Source organism: Saimiri boliviensis, chromosome 12 (genome assembly GCF_048565385.1).
Source record: "Saimiri boliviensis isolate mSaiBol1 chromosome 12, mSaiBol1.pri, whole genome shotgun sequence".
NCBI lineage: Eukaryota > Metazoa > Chordata > Mammalia > Primates > Cebidae > Saimiri > Saimiri boliviensis.
The window spans coordinates 21,876,993-21,896,527 of NC_133460.1; the positions used below are offsets into that span (position 1 = coordinate 21,876,993).

Here is a 19,535-nt window from a genome sequence, read left to right on the forward strand (position 1 = left end):
AGGCGGAGGGGGGCAAGTGCAAAGTCCCAGACGCCAAGTGATCAACGGGGAAAGGGTGAAAAACGGGTCAGAGTGATTAATGGGTTGTACCAGATAGGGCATTGTGGGCCACAGTGAGCACTTTGGTTTTTATTCTAGATGAAATTTTTTTCTTTTATATTTTTATTCTTATTTTAATTGTTTTTGAGACAAAGTCTTGCTCCATCACCTAGGCTGGAGTGCAGTGGCATGATCTCAGCTCACTGCAGCCTCTGGCTCCTGGGTTCAAGTGATTCTCCAGCCTCAGCCTTCCAGGGAGCTGGGATTACAGGCACTTGCCACCATACCTGGCCAATTTTTGTATTTTTTTTTCTTTGTTTTTTTAGTAGAGATGGGGTTTCATCATGTTGGCCAGGCTGGTTTCGAACTCCTGACCTCAGGTGATCCTCCTGCTTCTGCCTTCCAAAGGGTTGGGATTACAGGGGTGAGCCACCATGCCTGGCCCTTAAAAAAAAAAATCTGAAAGTAAAATTGGGAGACATCACATGAGGTCAGGCATTCGAGACCAGGTTGGCCAAAATGGTGAAATCCCGTCTCTACTAAAAATACAAAAATTGGCCAGGTGTGGCGGCGGGTTCCGTAATCCCAGCTACTTAGGAGACTGAGGCAGGAGAATCGCTTGAACCTGGGAGGCAGAAGCTGCAGTGAGTTGAGATCATACCAGTGCACTCCAGCTTGGGAGACAGAGTGAGACTCAGTCTCACATACACAGAAAAAAAGTGAAGGTAAAATAATTTTTTCCTTTTTTAAATAATTTCAACTTTTATTTTTTATCTTTATTTATTTTCTTGAGACAGGGTCTCACTCTGTCACCCAGACTGGAGTGCAGTATACAATCTTGGCCCACTTCAGCCTTCATCTCCCAGGTTCAGGTAATCCTCCCACGTCAGCCTCCTGAATAGCTGAGATCGCAGGCGTGCACCACCACACACGGCTAATTTTTTGGTATTTTTTGTAGAGATAGGGTTTTGCCGTGTTGTGCAGGCATTGTGAACTCTTATTTTATTTTATTTATTTATTTATTTATTTTTAGATGGGCCACCAAGCCTGGTTAATTTCTGTATTTTTAGTATAGATGGGGTTTCACCATGTTGGTCAAGCTGGTCTCAAACTCCTGACCTCGTGATCCGCCTGCCTCGGCCTTCCAAAGTGCTGAGATTACAGGTGTGAGCCACCTCGCCAGGCCAGTTGAGTTAATTTTTGTGTATGGTAAAAGGTAGGGGTCCAGTTTCATTGTCTTGCATGTGGCTAGCCAATTATCCCAGCGCCACTTAAATAAAATTTCAGTTGAGATTTGAAAGGCACACATACAGGAACCAGGCCAGAATTGAATTCCAGGCTGCAGACTCTGGATTCAGTTCATTCATTTATTCGATATCTCTCTATCAGTCATTCTCCAAGCGTTTAGAGAGAGCTTCTTCGCCCCAGGGCTTGTTCTGGGTGTACTGGAGAGACCAATGTGGAAAAGACCGTCCCCTCAGCTCTGGAGGAGGAAAACATTTCAGGGTGGGGTAATCCTGCCAGAGTGGCCTTGTTCAGCCATAAGCTTGGGGAATGAGTGGACCACAGGCTGGAGAGGGGCCGCGGGCAAGGAGGAAGGAGCTGGAGAGTGTAAAGGTGGGAGTGGGGGGAGAAAGGGGAGACCCCCCCTCAATTTTCTGTTTTTTCCGTGGTGTGAGAGGCCTGTCTCCCTGCTGGCTCTGAGCTCTAGCTCCAGGCTGTCACAGAGCGGACAGTGGATGGGCCAAGACAGGTGGACCTGGCATGTGATACGCGCCCGGGGACGACTCAGCCCTTACTTTTAGAACGGTTTCCAGAACTGATGGGAGGGATTAAGCAGGGCAGCTAAATATAGTCCAGGGGCCGGCTTAGTCTGGGAGGGTCTTTCGCTGAGCACTGCGTGCCCCACGCCGAGTGTCCACTACCAGCTGCCCCTGTGAGTCCCCGTCCTTGCTTGGAGCCTACTGCCTGTCTCAGATCCTTGGACACAGCCTTGACCCCCGTCCAGCTAGGCCAGACCCTGACCGGTCCTCTTTCAAATCTCTTTCGGCCTAAGATCTCCAACCAGACCCGTGAGTCCCGGGGGCTGGAGAGACGGGGGCGGGGAGGGCTGGGCATCGTGGTAAAGTGGGAGAGGGGAGTCTCAGAGTGGGGGCTCTGGGGAATTTGGGGCAGGGGCTGAAGTCAGAGGGTGGGGCCTGGGGCTAAGGCGAGGGCAAGGACAGTGGGCTAGACCCTGGGCTTGTGTTCAGGAACTGGGGTTGACCGATAGGGCATATTTTTGGGTCTGGAGCTGAGAATTGCCATGGAGGCTGCCTTTGGGCCTGAGACCGAGTTCGTCTTCCCCCTGAGCCGTCAGAGCCCCATCCAGTGTAGGATGTGAGCTCTTTACAGGCTGGCGCTTCTCCCTGCGGGGCGGCGGGGCCCGGCCTTAGGCTGGGGCTGGGCCGGGAGCACGGCGCCGCGGGGTCCCCCTAACCGACTTTTCCTGCACCCAGGTCCGCCATGTCGGCTGCGCCCGGCCTCCTGCATCAGGAGCTGTCCTGCCCTCTGTGCCTGCAGCTGTTCGACGCTCCTGTGACAGCCGAGTGCGGCCACAGTTTCTGTCGCGCCTGCCTGGGCCGCGTGGCCGGGGAGCCGGCGGCGGATGGCACCGTTCTCTGTCCCTGCTGCCAGGCTCCCACGCGGCCGCAGGCGCTCAACACCAACCTGCAGCTGGCGCGCCTGGTGGAGGGGCTGGCGCAGGTGCCGCAGGGCCACTGCGAGGAGCACCTGGACCCGCTGAGCATCTACTGCGAGCAGGACCGAGCGCTGGTGTGCGGAGTGTGTGCCTCACTCGGCTCGCACCGCGGCCACCGCCTCCTGCCCGCCGCCGAGGCCCACGCGCGCCTCAAGGTGTGGGATCCACGCGCATCGGGGTCGGAGGGGTTGTTCGGTGGCGACAGGCCCGGCCAACGGGGAGGTCGCTGCACTGACTTGGATTCTGAGACTCTAGAGAGGCTCCCGAGCGCACCTGCAGTTGTGGGGAGCGGGGGCGGGGCGAAGCAGCCAGGAAAGAGGACTGAGGAGCTGAATGCGGGGATGGTAGAGGAAAGCCGCGCGGGGACGCAGCCTGGCCAGAAGGGCGCTGAGCAAACCTAGGTTACCGGGCCTGAACCCCTCGAGGGACCTGGAGACTGGCGGGCAGATCCCCGGGGCGGGTCTGATGGGCCGGGCGGAGCCGGGCGGAGAGGGGCTAGCCAGACCCCGCGGCCCATGCGCGTATTCGTGCACCCGGTGGGCGGGTCGGACTGGCTCCCCGCCCGGCGCTGGCGGTCTTTGGACTGGAGGAGCGGCGTTCGGGAGGGAGCCAGGCGGCCCGAGCTGGGCTGTTCTGATGTGCTCAGCGGAGGCCCACGCGCCCCTGAAGCTGCGGAACTTGGGCGGGCCTGATGGGCTCCAGGCTGGCCTTACCGGAAGGGAGGCGGGAAGGGCCAGGTACGCAGGGGTTTGCACATGTGGGCGCGGGCCCAGCGTGGCACCGAGAGCCCCACCCAGGATGCTTTTCTGGGTGTAGCGGGAAGTCCCGAAAGCCTTGGGAGCCCACGCACTTGTGTGCGCCAGGACATACCCAGCAGAGATAGCGAGACAGGCAAATAGAGACGCGTGCACACCGGCTGGGGCATGTTATACGTGTGGCAAAGCACACGCGTGTATCTACGAGCGGACACATGTGCGCGCAGCCCCAAGAAAGTCTGCCATGAATATTTATTGGACAGTGGAAGAATAAACGCCAGGTACAGGGCTGGAGGAGGCGGGATCTGGAGGCACGGAGGCGTCCTCGGTCTCGAGGTGGAGACACTGCCATTGTCTTCCGCGACTGGTGCGCGCGCGGGGCTGGCTTTACCAGCGTTGCACTGCTCTTCCCCTTGGCCCGTATCCTAGAGGGGGTAAACCACCGTCCTTTCGTTGGTATTCGAGGCCCCCATACTTCCCAGGGGCCCAGCCTCTCAGTCCTGTCAGCTCCTGCCTGGCCCAGTTCGGCTCAGTCCTGGCTGGTGGTCTCCTAGCTCAGGGTAGGAGCCTCCTCCCAGGAGCCCTCCCCTCCCAGCTCACCTGTGCTTATGCCCTGGAACTCCCAAACTCATCCGTCTTTATCTGCGAAGAGAGCACAGAATCCGTGAAACAGAACAGGGCCCAGGCAGCCCAACAGCCTGGAAAGGGGCAGTGGGGCAAGATGCAGCCCCCTGGTGGCTCTCGGCAACTCAGCCCTTCGCCACCGGGAGGGGCTGGCCGGAGGTCTGAGGGAGGACCCCAGGAGGGAGCCTGAAGGAGGAGGAAGACAGGAAGGCTCTGGGTGGGACCCAACGCCTGGGTTCTTGGTGAGGAAGCGGAGGTGGGTCCCGAGACCACGTATCAGCTCGGAGTGGCTCTTACGCGCCCCGCTGCAGCCGCTCCGCCTCCTCCTGCATGCCCATGTCGAGCAGCACGGTCACGACGAGCTCGTTTGCGTAGTCCTCGCGGTAGAAGGCGACCAGCTTGTCAGTGAGGTCCACGATGTCCAGCTGCCCGATCGCGCCCCTCGGGATGCGCCGAGAGCCCTCGTGCAGCGGCACCGTCCCCAGCTTCATCTTGAACTTCTTGAGCTCCTCCGGGGTCAGGTTTTCCAGCACCTCCAGGATGGCGTCGCGCTTCCTTCCCATGGCTGAGCCTTGCGCCTCTGAGCGTCCGAGGGCCCTGAGCCACTAGGTCCCACCTCTCCCGCAGCAGGAGGAGCCCTCCCCCGCCCCCGGGGATGTCTCGGGGAGGAGACTGATCTGGCAGCTCACGTGCAATTCTGTGGCTCTTGCTGGGAGGGACTCTGCAAACACCGCCTTAGAGGGCCCCCCAGTTTTCCCTGGGAAAGTCGGGGGAGCCAAATTGTTGAGGTGGGGATTGCTGTTCCCAGTCTGCAGAGGAGGAAACAGGTTGAAAGTCGTGGAGGCAGGAATGGAACTGATTCCAGGGCCAAGCACCTCCCAGCAAAGAAGTGGCTTTGTAGCCTGGCATGCTTGCCCAACCCTATGGTGCCAGCTACAGGCTGAGGCAGAAGAACTGCTTGAGCCTGGGAGTTCGAGGATGCAGTGAGCTGTGATTGTGCCACTGCACTAAAGCCTGGGGTGGGAAGCGGGGAAGAAGTAAAGAAGTGGCTTTGGCAGGAGTAGAGGGAGATCTCCTATATTTGCATATGTGCATTTCAGGTCTTGAGTAAGATCTAGACCACAGAGTGTTTGGTTGGTCTATAAGGGAACATTTAAATTAAGTTACCTGCCCACCCCCACGCCCCCACTCCAAGCCCGTAGTGTACAGGCAGGCTAACTTGGGGGGTAAGGCTGACTGAGGCTGGTGTTCTGCTTTTTTTTTTTTTTTTTGAGATGGAGTCTTGGTCCCCATGGTACAGGCTGGAGTGCAGTGGTGTGATCTCTGCTCGCTGCAACCTCCATCAGCCAGGTTCAAGCGATTCTTCCTTCTCAGCCTCCCTAGTAGCTGGGATTACAGGTGTGCACCACCATGCCCAGCTAATTTTTGTATTTTTAGTAGAGACGATGTTTCGCCATGTTGGGCAGGCTGGTCTCGAACTCCTGACCTCGTGATCCACCTGCCTCGGTCTCCCAAAGTGCTAGGATCACCAGCATGAGCCACCACACTCAGCTGGTGTTCTGCTTTTATGTAAGAGAGGAAACCCAAGAGTAGGGAAAGGCTGCCTTTCTTCTTTCACACATCCTTCATGTACTTGCAAAAGACCCCCCTGAGGTATGTTGTGTGCCAAGCTCTGTGCCTGCCTGTCTGGTAGGGGAGATCAAGTCTCACTGGTGTTTGACATCCTCACAAAGACCTATGCTGTGGGGCTGACTGCTGAGCAGAGGGGTTCAGGGAAGGCACGACCAGGGAGGGGTCAACAAAATAGACAAGGGGCTGGCGGTGTGGTGGCTCATGCCTGTAGTCCCAGCACACTGGGAGGCTAAGGTGGGAGGATTGCTTGAGGCCAGGAGTAGGAGACCAGCCAGGGCAACACAGTGAGACTGTCTCTATAAAAATATTTTAAAAAGTCATGGCCAGGCACGGTGGCTCATGCCTGTAATCCCAGCACTTTGGGAGGCTGAGGTGGGTGGATCACTTGAGGTCAGAAGTTTGAGAACGGCCTGGCCAACATGGTGAAAACCCATCTCTACTAAAAATATCAAGATTAGTCAGGTGTGATGGTGCAGACCTGTAGTCCCAGCTCTTGGGAGGCTGAGGCAGGAGAATTGCTTGAACTTGGGAGGTGGAGGTTGCAATGAGCCGAGATTGTGCCACTGCACTGCAGCCTAGGTGACAGAGTGAGACTCTATCTCAAAAAAAAAAAAAAAAAAAAAAAAAAAAAAAAGGCCGGGCACTGTGGCTCAAGCCTGTAATCCCAGCACTTTGGGAGGCCGAGGCAGGTGGATCACGAGGTCGAGAGATCGAGACCATCCTGGTCAACATGGTGAAACCCCATCTCTACTAAAAATACAAAAAAAAATTAGCTGGGCATGGTGGCTCGTGCCTGTAATCCCAGCTACTCAGGAGGCTGAGGCAGGAGAATTGCCTGAACCCAGGAGGCGGAGGTTGCGGTGAGCCGAGATCGCGCCATTGCACTCCAGCCTGGGTAACAAGAGCGAAACTCCGTCTCAAAAAAAAAAAAAAAAAAAAAAAAGACAAGGGCAGGGGAAGCATCTGATCCTTGGGAGTAGCACTAGCTGAGGCCAGGAGAAACGCAAGTGGGTTTGGGGATGGGAAGATGGCTGGAGGAGGAGCTGGCATTGAGTTTGAGCCACAGAGGGCAGGTTTAGATGGGAGTGTGGGTTTGGGGTGGGTGGCATCCCCATCACTTCTCCATGCCTCACCCCCAGACGCAGCTGCCACAGCAGAAACTGCAGCTGCAGGAGGCGTGCATGGGCAAGGAGAAGAGCGTGGCTGTGCTGGAGCATCAGCTGGTGGAGGTGGAGGTGAGGGCTTCACAGGGCTGAGCCTGTGTGTGTGTGTGTGTGTGTGTGTGTGTGTGTGAAGGAGGGGGGCTCCAGGCTAGGGGTCTCCAGCCAAGAGCCTTTATCCTATGGCTCACCGTCCCATCCCTGCAGGAGACAGTGCGTCAGTTCCGGGCCGCCGTGGGGGAGCAGCTGGGCAAGATGCGGTTGTTCCTGGCTGCACTGGAGGGTTCTTTGGACCGCGAGGCAGAGCGTGTGCGGGGCGAGGCAGGGGTTGCCTTGCGGCGGGAGCTGGGGAGCCTGAACTCTTACCTGGAGCAGCTGCGGCAGATGGAGAAGGTGCTGGAGGAGGTGGCTGACAAGCCGCAGACTGAGTTCCTCATGGTGAGCACTGGGTGACCTCCCCTCCCCTCCCTGCCTTGGCCCCCTGCTCAGGCCCCAGAGACCTTATCCCATTATCAGATAGGCCCTGAGTGGGGCAGGCATAAGCCAGCATCACGTATCTGGGAGGGGCAGGCCTCAGGACTGCTGTATGGTTGTTTAGGTTGAGTACTGCACAAGGGCATTGTATTAAGTGAACACCATTTAAATCATAGACATTGTAGGTTTATATATTTATTAGGACACTTTCTTTTTTTAAGGCAGGGTCTCCCTCTGTCACCCAGATGAGTGCAGTGGCATGATCATAGCTCACTGCAGCCTTGACTTCGTAGGCTCAAGCAATCCCCCTATCTCAGCCTCCCATAGCTGGCCCTACAGGTGCATACCACCATGCCCAGCTAATTTTTTTATTTTTAGAGATTGGGTCTCACTATGTTGCCCTGGCTGGCCTCAATCTGCCTGCCTCGTCCTCCCAAAGTGCTGGGATTGCAGGTGTGATCCAGTGCACCCAGCCTATTAGGAAATCTTCTAACAGGTGGAATCAGAGATTCTCGGAGGAGAGGATACCTTTTTCTAATCCACATAAAAGTGAAGGGGTAGGGGTGGTCTTGAGTTCTGCGTTTTTTTGTTTTTTTTTGTTTTTCTGAGACAGGATCTCGCTCTGTTGCCCAGGCTGGAATGCAGTGGCATGATCTCAGCTCACTGCAACCTCCACCTCCAGGGTTCAAGTGATTCTCCTGCCTCAGACTCCTGAGTAGCTAGGATTACAGGTGCATGCCACCACACCCAGCTGATTTTTTTTTTTTTTTTTTTTTGTAATTTTAGTAGAGATGGGGTTTCACTCTGTTGGCCAGGCTGATCTCTAACTCCTGGCCTCAGATGACCCACCTGCCTTGGCCTACCAAAGTGTTGAGACTATAGGTGTGAGCCACCTCGTCCAGCCTCTTCTGGCTTTTCTGATTGTTCCTGACATCGCACTCAGCATTCCTAGCTGTCTACCCCATCCTCAAAGTCTCCGATGTCCCTACCATTGGCTTCACCACCATTCTCTTTTCCTCTCTCTCCAGAAATACTGCCTGGTGACCAGCAGGTGAGAGCAACGTGGCCCTGCCCCTTTGCCCGACTTGTCCCAGTCTTCTAGGGACACCAGCCGGTTCACTCTCCACTCACCAGTGTGCCTGCACACCCGCAATTCAGTCCGCTGCCCTTCCCTGCCTGAACAGGGTTGTAGACAGAAATAATCTAGATGGATGCTTTCCCTCAGGGACCTGCTAGACTGTGCCTAGAGACACATGGGTGGGGACACAGGCGTCGTTGTGTGCTCAGTGTGTCTGTGGAGGGAAAGGGGTGGCCAGAGAAGGAGTGGACATTTGAGTTGGGTCCTGGAGGGATGAACAGGAGTTGGCTAGTCAAAGCACTGGGAGAAGAAGGGCATTGTGGGGAGAAGAAGGGCATTGTGGGGAGAAGGGCATTTCAAGGAGAAGGGCATGGCGGGAAGAAGGGAGGTGGGAAGAGAAGGGCACTACTCACAGAGGGAACGGCTGCTGCTGGCGAGTGGGAGGAAGAGGAAGCTGGGGTGGTAGATGCATTTGTGCTGACAAAGCTGGGGGGCTTGGACTTTATCCCAACAGAAGGATTAAAAAAAATGTGGTTGGGCCGGGTGTGGGTGGCTCACACCTGTCATCCAAGCACCTGGGAGGCTGAGGCAGGTGGATTACTTGAGGTCAGGAGATCAATACCTGGCTAATTTTTAACACAATAATTAGCCTGGTGTGGTGGCGGACTCCTCTATTCCCAGCTATTCAGGTGGTTGAGGCTGGAGAATTGCTTGAACTCGGGAGGTGGAGACTGCAGTGAGCCAAGATTGTGCCATTGCACTTCAGCCTGCATGACAGAGCCAGACTCAATCTCAAAAAAAAAAAAAAAAAAAAGTCCAAAACGAAACAAACAGTGGTAAAATATATGTAAGTTAAAATTGACAATTTTGGCTGGGCGCGGTGGCTCACGCCTGTAATCCCAGCACTTTGGGAGGCCAAGGAGGGTGGATCACAAGGTGAAGTGATCGAGACCATCCTGGTCAACATGGTGAAACCCCGTCTCTACTAAAAATACAAAAAATTAGCTGGGCATGGTGGCGCGTGCCTGTAATCCCAGCTACTCAGGAGGCTGAGGCAGGAGAATTGCCTGAACCCAGGAGGCGGAGGTTGCGGTGAGCCGAGATCGCGCCATTGCACTCCAGCCTGGGTAACAAGAGCGAAACTCCGTCTCAAAATAAATAAATAAATAAAAATAAAAATAAATTGACAATTTTAATTTTTTTTTTTTTTTTGACATGGGGTTTCTTGTTGCCTGGGCTGGAGTGTAACAGGACAATCTCAGCTCACTGCACCCTCCACCTCCTGAGTTCAATTGATTCTCCCACCTCAGTCTCCTGAATAGCTGGCATTACAGGTGCCTGCCACCATGCCTATATAATTTTTCTATTTTTAGTAGAGATGGGGTTTTGCCACATTAGCCAGGCTGGTCTTGAACTTTCAACCTCCAATGACCTGCCTGCCTTGGCCTCCCAAAGTGCTGGAATTAAAGGCCACTGTGCCCGGCTTTTTTTTTTTTTTTAAGACAGGATTTTGCTATGTTGCCCAGACTGGACTCAAATTTCTGAGCTCCAGTGAGCCTCCTGAATCAGCCTCCCTGAGCGCCTGGGACTACACCCCACCTAGCTCATTTTAAGTATTTTTAAGTGTGCATTTAAAATTCAGTGGTGCTAAGTACATTCACATTGTACAACCATCACCAAAGTCCATCTTCAGAACTTTCTCATCTTCCCAAACTGCAACTCCAAAGGAAGAGTTTTGAGCAGGGTTGTGATGTGGGGAGATCCTAGAATCCCCCCAGCCCTTGTCTTCCCCCTTACAGATCCCTCCTCTTTACTTCCCCACCCTCAGGCTGCAGAAAATCCTGGCCGAGTCCCCCCTGCCCGCCCGTCTCGACATCCAGCTGCCAATCATCTCGGATGACTTCAAATTCCAGGTGTGGAGGAAGATGTTCCGGGCTCTGATGCCAGGTACCGGGAGGGACTAGTTCAGGTGTGTGTGTGACCGGGTGGTTGACGGGAGGCCCTAGCCACCCTGGAGAGGCCTCCCAGTCGCAACTGGGGAGGCCACTGAAGGAGGTACCCATTGCCCCTTTGCCTCTGGGGTTCCCCCGACCTGAAGTCCCCTAACCTGCCTTGGGAGGAGGGCCTTTGAGGGCATTTGCAGTGAGTTGTTGCTGTCAGTGGTTGGGGACAACGGGGCCTGGGTCTGAGCCACTGACTTGCTGTATGATCCGTGGTCAGTCCCTGCCCCTCTCTGGACAGTGGAGATGGTAAATCCTGACAACTGGGGACTGAGGATCTGCAGAGCTCCTGGAACCCTGGGGGCTGGCCTGGGTCAGAGAGAAACTCTGGTGGCCTGTGGCTGGGGAGGCCCAAGGGCTCAGTTCCTCCTCCGAGAGCTTGATGATGCAGGTTACAGAGCTCTGGAACATATACATTGCTGGGGCAGCCCTTCCTGCCTCAGGGGAGGTGGGAATGGGGACAGCCCCATTTCATTCAAGAGAAAACTAAGGTCCAGAGACTGGGTTGAGGCTGATGTGAAGATCGGGCTCCTTGACCTTGGGCCTTATTTGGGCCTCAGATGTTGAGTTCCATGCATTGTATCAATTTAGTCCTGTCCACCAGGCTCGGTGGCTCATGCCTGTAATCCCAAAACTTTGGGAGGTGGAGATGGGTGGATCACTTGAGCTCTGGAGTTTGAGACCAGCCTTGGCAACACAGTGAGATCCCGTCTCTACAAAAACTTAAAAATATTAGCCAGGTGTAGTGGCAGGTACCTGTATTCCCAGCTACTTGGGAGATGGGAGATGGGAGGATTGCTTCAGCTTGGGAGTTGGAGGTTGCAGTGAGCCGAGGTTGCGCCACTGCACTCCAGCCTGGGCGACAGAGCAAGATCCTGCCAAAAAAAAAAAAAAAAAAAAAAGAAAGAAAAAATGCAGCCCTGCAACTCTAGAGGGAAACAATCATGGCCTCATGTCACAGCTGAGCAAACTCAGGCTGAGCCAGTTGTGGGCTACTGCCCAAGCCAGTGAACAGAGATGCAGGGAGGATTAGGGAGACAAAGCTGGTCTGAAATTGGTGGGGAGAAGGCCCCAGCGAGGCAGAAACCCAGCGTTCTGACTGTGGTCTCTGTGGCAGCGCTGGAGGAGCTGACCTTTGACCCGAGCTCTGCGCACCCCAGCCTGGTGGTGTCTTCTTCCGGCCGCCGCGTGGAGTGCTCGGAGCAGAAGGCGCCGCCGGCCGGGGAGGACCCGCGCCAGTTCGACAAGGCGGTGGCGGTGGTGGCCCACCAGCGGCTGTCGGAGGGCGAGCACTACTGGGAGGTGGAGGTGGGCGACAAGCCGCGCTGGGCGCTGGGAGTGATCTCGGCCGAGGCCCCCCGCCGCGGGCGCCTGCACCCGGTGCCCTCGCAGGGCCTGTGGCTGCTGGGGCTGCGCGAGAGCAAGATCCTGGAGGCGCACGTGGAGGCCAAGGAGCCACGCGCGCTGCGCAGCCCGGAGAGGCGGCCCACGCGCATCGGCCTCTACCTGAGCTTCAGCGACGGTGTCCTCTCCTTCTACGACGCCAGCGACGCGGACGCGCTCGTGCTGCTTTTTGCCTTCCACGAGCGCCTCCCCGGGCCCGTGTACCCGTTCTTCGATGTGTGCTGGCACGACAAGGGCAAGAACTCCCAGCCGCTGTTGCTCGTGGGGCCCGAAGGCGCAGAAGCCTGAGCCGCCGGGTGGGCGGGTAGGAGAGAGGCGCAGGGGTCTGGGTAGGAGCTTAGGTCTCCTTGGTCGGGTCCGAAGGGAGAAGGGTGGGGTGGGGGGCAGGTTGCCGGGGTCCAGGGGACTGGGAACTGGGAGGAGATCTCCCAGAATTCTGACGAGTATGCGGGTTGGCCGCGCGCTGTGGCTCACACCTGTAATCCCAGCACTTTGGGAGATGAGATGGGCGGATCACCTGAGGTCAGGAGTTCAAGACCAGCCTGGCCAACATGGTGAAACCCTGTCTCTACAAAAATTAGCTGGGCACAGTGGCGCACGCCTTTAATCCCAGCTACTCAGGAGGCTGAGGCAGGAGAACTACTTGAACCCAGGAGGTGGAGATTGTAGTGAGCAGAGACATTCCGCCACTGCACTCTAGCCTGGATGAGAAGAATGAGACTCTGTCTCAAAAAAAAAAAAAAAAAAAAAAAAAAAAAGCATGGGGGTTGGCTGGCCTGGGACTGCTGGTGAGGGGTTGGGGTGATACTGGGGACAAGACCCAGTGGGTAGGGAGATCTGGAGTCAGGTCAGTGGGGAAATCAGAATTTAGGAGCCAGGGGCTCTGAGAATTCCAGGAAGAAACTAGGGTTGAGGGAGGGAGGAACTGGGCCAGGCGTGGGGACTGGCGGGAGGAGCTTGAGAACCTGTTGGGTAAGGGGCTCCTTCAGCCTCACACTTCTCTTCTCCTTAGGCCTTGGGGCCTCGGCTCCAGACTCACCTTACCCAAAGGCCTTTCCCCAGTTCTCCACCTTAGGCAGGCATCAGAATCACTTTTTTTTTTTTTTTTTTTTTTTGCTGAGACAGAGTCTTGCTCTGTCACCAGGCTGAAGCACAGTGGTGTGACCTCAGCTCACTGCAACCTCTACCTCACAGGTTCAAGCGATTCTCCTGCCTCAGCCTCCTGAGCAGCTGGACTACAGGTGTGAGCCACCGTGCCCAGCTAATTTTTGTATTTTTAGTAGAGATGAGGTTTCACCATGTTGGCCAAGATGATCTCGATTTCTTGACCTTGTGATCCGCCCTCCTTGGACTCCCAAAGTGCTGGGATTACAGGTGTGAGCCACCACGTCCTGCCAAAAATGTTCATTTCCAGCATGTTCCCAGTTGATGCTGCTGGCCACCGAGACTCCCGCTGGGGGAAGCTCTGACCTGGTGCACACTCCATTGTGTTATTCACTCTCTGTGTGGATTAAACAGAGGTATAGATCCAAAACATGTTCATCCAGTCAAAGACATGTAAGGTTTGCGCCAGGAGTGGAAGGAAAGAAATATAAACCAAAACAAAGACATTTAATGGCTGGGCACTCACACCTGTAATCCCAACACTTTGGGAGGTTGAGGCGGGAGAATCATTTGAGGCCAGGAGTTTGAGACCAGGCTGGACAACATAGCGAGACTCTGTCACAACTAAAACCAGAAAAACATCAAAAAGAAGCCACTGGAAAACTGCCAGAGACGATTCTAGGTGAATCAACAACCCGAGACTTAACTTGTTTTGCCTCTGGGATCTGTTTATCAAGCGCCTGGAGCATTGAGGAGTCCACCAGGTTGCCAACCAAGAGAAAGAGCCTGATGCCAAGCTTACGCTGGGCCCTGCAGCTCGTGGGGAAGAGAAGATGCCCCACTAGATCTCCCAGAACCAGCTGGTCCCCACTTACTTACTGGTTCACTACTTCTTTGGTTTTAGTGCACAGGGCATTTCTTGGGCTCTGGAGTAACCACTGAGGCCTGAGTGAGAGTCCCTCTTTCCTGCAGGGAGGAGGCCTCTGGGGATCCTGGCAGGTGGGGTAGGAGGCTCCTCCCCTTGTCTCCTGAGGGAAGACACTGGGGCCAGTCATTCTCATGGGGATGGGTGGAAGGGCCTGGGGCTGTGGCAGCTGCTGCCATTGTGGGGATTTTCTTGGGAGATGGTGGGTGTGGGACTAAGGGTAAAAGGGAGGTGTGATTTAGGTAAGAAAGTCCTAAGGATCTGGCAAGGGAAGGCAGCACACCTGGGTGTGTCTCCCAGAGGGCAGCCCGTGGAGTCCTGGCTTCTGAAGATAGAAGAGAGGAAATAAAACAATATAGTAAAGGGATTATTTGGTGGTAAAATCCAATGCCATAATAAAACTATTATATTCTGACTCCTTCCTCATTAAATCTTCGTGAAAGACAAATGATCTGTTGCAAAGCCTCCTAATTGCCCTCTAGCCTTTAATCTTGACCCAGGTAATGTTTCCCAAAACGCAATTGCGGGACTTAGTTGCTCAAAACTTTCAACTCCCTCTTGCCGGCAGGATAAAGCCCCCAGTCTTTGGCTTAGCATTTGAGCTGTCCTGCCTTTTTTTTTTTTTTTTTTTGAGCTGGAGTATTGCTCTCTTGCTCATGCTGGAGTGCAGTGGTACAACCACTCCAACCTCCACCTTCTGGGCTCAAGCGATTCTCCTGCCTCAGCCTTCCCAAGTAGCTGAGATTACAGGTGCCTGCCACCATGCCCAGCTAATTTTTGTATTTTTAGTAAAGATGGGGTTCCACCATGTTGGCCAGGCTGGTCTCAAACTCCTGACTTCAAATGATCTGCCCGCCTCAGCCTTCCAAAGTATTGGGATTACAGGTGTGAGCCACGGCGCCCATCCCCTGCCCTTCTCTTTTAGGGATGCTGGTTCTTTTCCACTCATCCTTCAGGGCTCTCCCGAAACACCACCATTTCCTGTCCTCTCTTGACCTTCTAGACCTCTAGGAAGAATCCGTTACTCTCCTCTCTGGCTCTCCCAGCACCTCCTCCACTTCACCATGTGTAGCCCACGACCACACAGGCCATGGGTATCTGAGGAGGGATGGTGATATCTGAGACCCCAAAGCCTGCTTCTGAGGAAATGGGTACTCTGAGAAGCAGATGCCAAGATAGGATTAAGTGGGCAGAGATTTTAGGAGGGAAGATGGGGAAGGTCATCAGACTGTCTCAAGTCTGCCTCTACATGTGGGAGAGAGGGAGGGAAGGCTCTTGTGGCGTCTTCTGCAGCCAAAGCCACAGTTCAAACGCTCCTGTGCCTCCCGGGACCTGCTCTGGCTTTAGTCTCCCTGCAGAGCTGAGTAAACGTATGCGCTCTTTTGTTGGAATTATATCAGGAAACTTGCTTTCGGAGCAGCCACAGGTTCTTTCTACGTACAGTTGCAGCTTGAGCTGCGTGCATTGAGAGAAACGGCCCATGGCTGGCTGGGTGACGTGGGCTTTATGGGAAACTCTGCCTAATCCAGGTGGTGCTTGTCAGGTGGGGCGGCCTGACCAGGCAGGGTCTTCCTGGGGATGTAGGAAGGTGAAATATGAAGAGAGAAGGGAGTTCTTCCAGCACTTACATCCTGAAGCACCAGCATTCCCTCCGCGAGCCCCTCCCTTCTGAGGGAATGCTGGAAACCCCCAGTAACCGGCTGCCAGCCGCCAAGACATTTCCTGTGCCCTCTGACATCTTTAGGTAGCTAGCAAACTTGACCCTGGCCATGTTCATATAGCAAACTAAACAAAACCATGATTAAAAAAAAAAAAAAAAAGGCCGGGCGCGGTGGCTCAAGCCTGTAATCCCAGCACTTTGGGAGGCCGAGGCGGGTGGATCACGAGGTCGAGAGATCGAGACCATCCTGGTCAACATGGTGAAACCCCGTCTCTACTAAAAATACAAAAAATTAGCTGGGCATGGTGGCGTGTGCCTGTAATCCCAGCTACTCAGGAGGCTGAGGCAGGAGAATTGCCTGAACCCAGGAGGCGGAGGTTGCGGTGAGCCGAGATCGCGCCATTGCACTCCAGCCTGGGCAACAAGAGCGGAACTCCGTCTCAAAAAAAAAAAAAAGCTACAAGCAAGAACATTTACTGTGGCTGGGAGCGGTGACTCAACGCCTTTAATCCCAGCACTTTGGGAGGCTGAGGCGGGTGGATCACCTCAGGTCAGGAGTTTGAAACCAGACTGGCCAACATAGTGAAACCCCGTCTCCACTAAAAATAAAAAAAATTAGCCGGGCATGGTGGCACATTCGTGTGATCCCAGCTACTTGGGAAGGGCTGAGGCAGCAGGATTGCTTGAACCTGAGGGCGGAGGTTGCAGTCAGCCAAGATCGTGCCGCTGCACTCCAGCCTGGGCAACAGAGCGAGACTCTGTCTCAAAACAAAACAAAACACCAAAAACGACTCAGTCAACTATGCTGTGACCAGATGTGCTGTCACCCTGGCTTTGTTCCATTTCTAGAGCACTTCCTGTGTGGATTTAGCAAAGTGCTGAGCCACCCCGCCCAGCTTCGAGCTCAGCTTTTGACCCACCTTCCTCACTAAGCGTAATCATTTGTAGCCTTTGTTTTAACATGACTTTCTTTCACTAGAACACTTAGAGGCTATTGTAGGATTATTGTTCTATTTCAATATTGTTGTATCTGAGATAATAAAGAGAGGGAGAGAGCCGGGGAACCACCAATGGGTGGAGCGGTCAGAACAACACACACATGGATCCATTATGCTCGCCATCTTATATGGGTGAGGTTTGTAGCACCCCCAAACAATTACAATAGTGACTTCAAAGAACACTGGTCACAGATCACCATCATAGTTAGAATGATGAAAAGCTTGAAATATTGTGAGAATTACCAAAATCTGACAAAGTGAGGTACAGTGAGCACGTGCTATTGAAAAAATGGCACTGAAAGATTTCCTTGACCCAGGGTTGCCACAGACCTTTAATCTGTAGCAAATGCAGTATCTACGCAAAGCGATAAAGTGAACTCCAATAAAACAAGGCACATCTGTACTTAATCATATCTAACAGGTAAGGGTGTAGCAGGAGCAGTCGAGGGAAACGGATCTCTCAAACACTGAACGCAGGGGGAAGAGGGGTTTATTATTATTACGGCTGGGAGCCTGGGCGATAATTTGTCCAAAACCCAGCTCATCTAACAAAGGGAGGTTCAGCCTTTATATAGGCTTATACTTTAGATATTACAGGGGAAAGAATCTTAGGTTCATAGTTTTAGAACTCACATGTGAAAAGGTCTCTGTTTACAGTTTCAGGAATCACATATGCAAGGGGTCCGGTTTACAGTTTTAGGACTCATATGTGAAAAGGTTTCTGGTCTGATCTTGTTTTCAGTAAAAATAGTGCCTTCTGGAGTTTCCCCAAGGCCTGGCCTGTCACCCATGGGAAGGTAGAACCGGAGGCGCCTGTCAGTCAACCTTTTCTTCGATTGAAATGCAGCACGAGAGTCAAAGGGGAAGTTGATCTGAGAAGCCTGGGGTCTCCCTCTTCAAGGGGAAGGTTTCCTTTGACCATACCCTCAATGCTGATTATTTCTTTTCCTTCCTCATCAGAAGTAATATTGTCAATTTAGTGAGTAGCATTTTTTTTTTTTTTTTTTTTTGAGACAGAGTCTTGCTCTGTCGCCCGGAGTGCAGTGGTGCGATCTCAGCTCACTGCAACCTCCGCCTCCCAGGTTCAAGTGATTCTCCTGCTTCAGATTCCTGAGCAGCTGGGACTACAGGCATGTGCCACCACCCCTGGCTAATTTTTTGTATTTTCAGTAGAGATGGGGTTTCACCATGTTAGCCAGGATGGTCTCGATCTCCTGACCTCGTGATCTGCCCTCCTCTACTTCCCAAAGTGCTGGGATTACAGGTGTGAGCCATTGAGCCCCACCATTTTTATTTTTAAAATTTAATTAAAAAATTTTTGGGGTGGCAGGCATGGTGAGTCACACTTGTAATTCCAGCACTTTGGGAGGCTGAGGCAGGCAGATCACGTGAGGTCAGGAGTCCAAGACCAGCCTGGTCAAGAAGTTGAAACCCCATCTGTAATAAAAATATAAAAATTAGCCAGGTGCGGTGGTGCACACCTGTAATCCCAGCTACTTAGGAGGCTGAGGCAGGAGAATCGCTTGAACCAAGAGATGGAGGGTGCAGTGAGCAGAGATTTTGTCACTGTACTCCAGCCTGAGTGACAGAGCAAGACCCCATCTCAAAAAAAATTAGCCAGGCATGGTGGTTCATGCCTGTAGTCCCAGCTACTTGGAAGGCTTAGGTGGGAGGATAGCTTTGCACTTTGGGAGTCTCATTTTCAGATATGAAAAAAAGCCCAGCATGGTTCCAAAGTAAACATCATATTCAATTTAAAGAGACCTGGTTGGGCACAGTGGCTCACACCAGTAAGCCCAGCCCTTTGGGACACTGAGGCAGGTGGATCACCTGAGGTCCAGAGTTCGAGACCAGCCTGACCAACATGGAGAAACCCCGTCTCTACTAAAAATACAAAATTAGCCGGATGTGGTGGCTGTACTCCCAGCTACTTGGGAGGGAGGCTGAGGCAGGAGAATTGCTTGAACCAAGGAGGCAGAGATTGTGGTGAGCCAAGATCGCGCCACTGCACTCCAGCCTGGGCAACAAGAGGGAAACTGCCTAAAAAAAAAAAAAAAAAGTAGGCCGAGGCAGGTGGATCACCTGAGGTTGGGAGTTCAAAATCAGCCTGACCCACGTGGAGAAACCCCATCTCTTCTAAAAATACATAATTAGGAGGCCGGGCACGGTGGCTCAAGCCTGTAATCCCAGCACTTTGGGAGGCCGAGGCAGGTGGATCACGAGGTCAAGAGATTGAGACCATCCTGGTCAACATGGTGAAACCCCGTCTCTACTAAAAATACAAAAAATTAGCTGGGCATGGTAGTGCGTGCCTGTAATCCCAGCTACTCAGGAGGCTGAGGCAGGAGAATTGCCTGAACCCAGGAGGCGGAGGTTTCGGTGAGCCGAGATCGTGCCATTGCACTCCAGCCTGGGTAACAAGAGCGAAACTCCGTCTCAAAAAAAAAAAAAAAAAAAAATTACATAATTAGCTGGTGTGATGGTGCATGCCTGTAATCCCAGCTACTCGGGAGGCTGAGGCAGGAGAATCGCTTGAACTTGGGAGGCAGAGGTTGTGGTGAGCCGAGGTCACACCATTGAACTCCTGCCTGGGCAACAAGAGCAAAATTCCATCTCAAAAGAAAAACAAGTAAATAAAAACATAAAAATAAAGTGACCTAAAGTGGTGAAGGAACCCTCTCACTCCTCTTTGCTGGCTCCTTCAAGGTCAAGGTTAATCAGAGGAGAAGGGGCTGGTGACACATGATTGGTGTGGCTGTGATCTGTGACACCTCTCATGTGCTCTCCTGGGAGGTGCTGGCTTCTTTTAAGGTGGAGTACTCAGACGCTCTCTGGCTGGACTCATGATAACCCCTAGGCCTTTCCTCCCCGCCCCTGCCCCAGAGGGTTCCACTCCCTGCAGCCTCTCACCGCCCATCCCTTTGCCAGGTAGGCAGCTGTTT

The 19,535-nt window shown here is 53.6% G+C and overlaps 2 protein-coding genes across 2 annotated transcripts; one reads left to right on the forward strand and one right to left on the reverse strand.

Moving 5' to 3' along the window:
* The first annotated feature begins 1,877 nt into the window (after window positions 1-1,877).
* Window positions 1,878-14,383, forward strand: TRIM72 (tripartite motif containing 72). The gene is made up of 7 exons (XM_039478164.2): window positions 1,878-2,111; window positions 2,538-2,934; window positions 6,930-7,025; window positions 7,158-7,388; window positions 8,453-8,475; window positions 10,331-10,449; window positions 11,620-14,383. Exons 2-7 carry the CDS (start codon window positions 2,545-2,547, stop codon window positions 12,192-12,194), a joined length of 1,434 nt encoding a protein of 477 aa, XP_039334098.1. The 5' UTR covers window positions 1,878-2,111; window positions 2,538-2,544; the 3' UTR covers window positions 12,195-14,383.
* Window positions 3,768-5,017, reverse strand: PYDC1 (pyrin domain containing 1). Its single transcript, XM_003930037.4, has 3 exons — window positions 4,456-5,017; window positions 4,135-4,176; window positions 3,768-3,959 (listed from the first exon to the last, which is right to left on the reverse strand). Exons 1-2 carry the CDS (start codon window positions 4,719-4,721, stop codon window positions 4,173-4,175), a joined length of 270 nt encoding a protein of 89 aa, XP_003930086.1. The 5' UTR covers window positions 4,722-5,017; the 3' UTR covers window positions 3,768-3,959; window positions 4,135-4,172.
* Window positions 14,384-19,535: the final 5,152 nt, after the last annotated feature.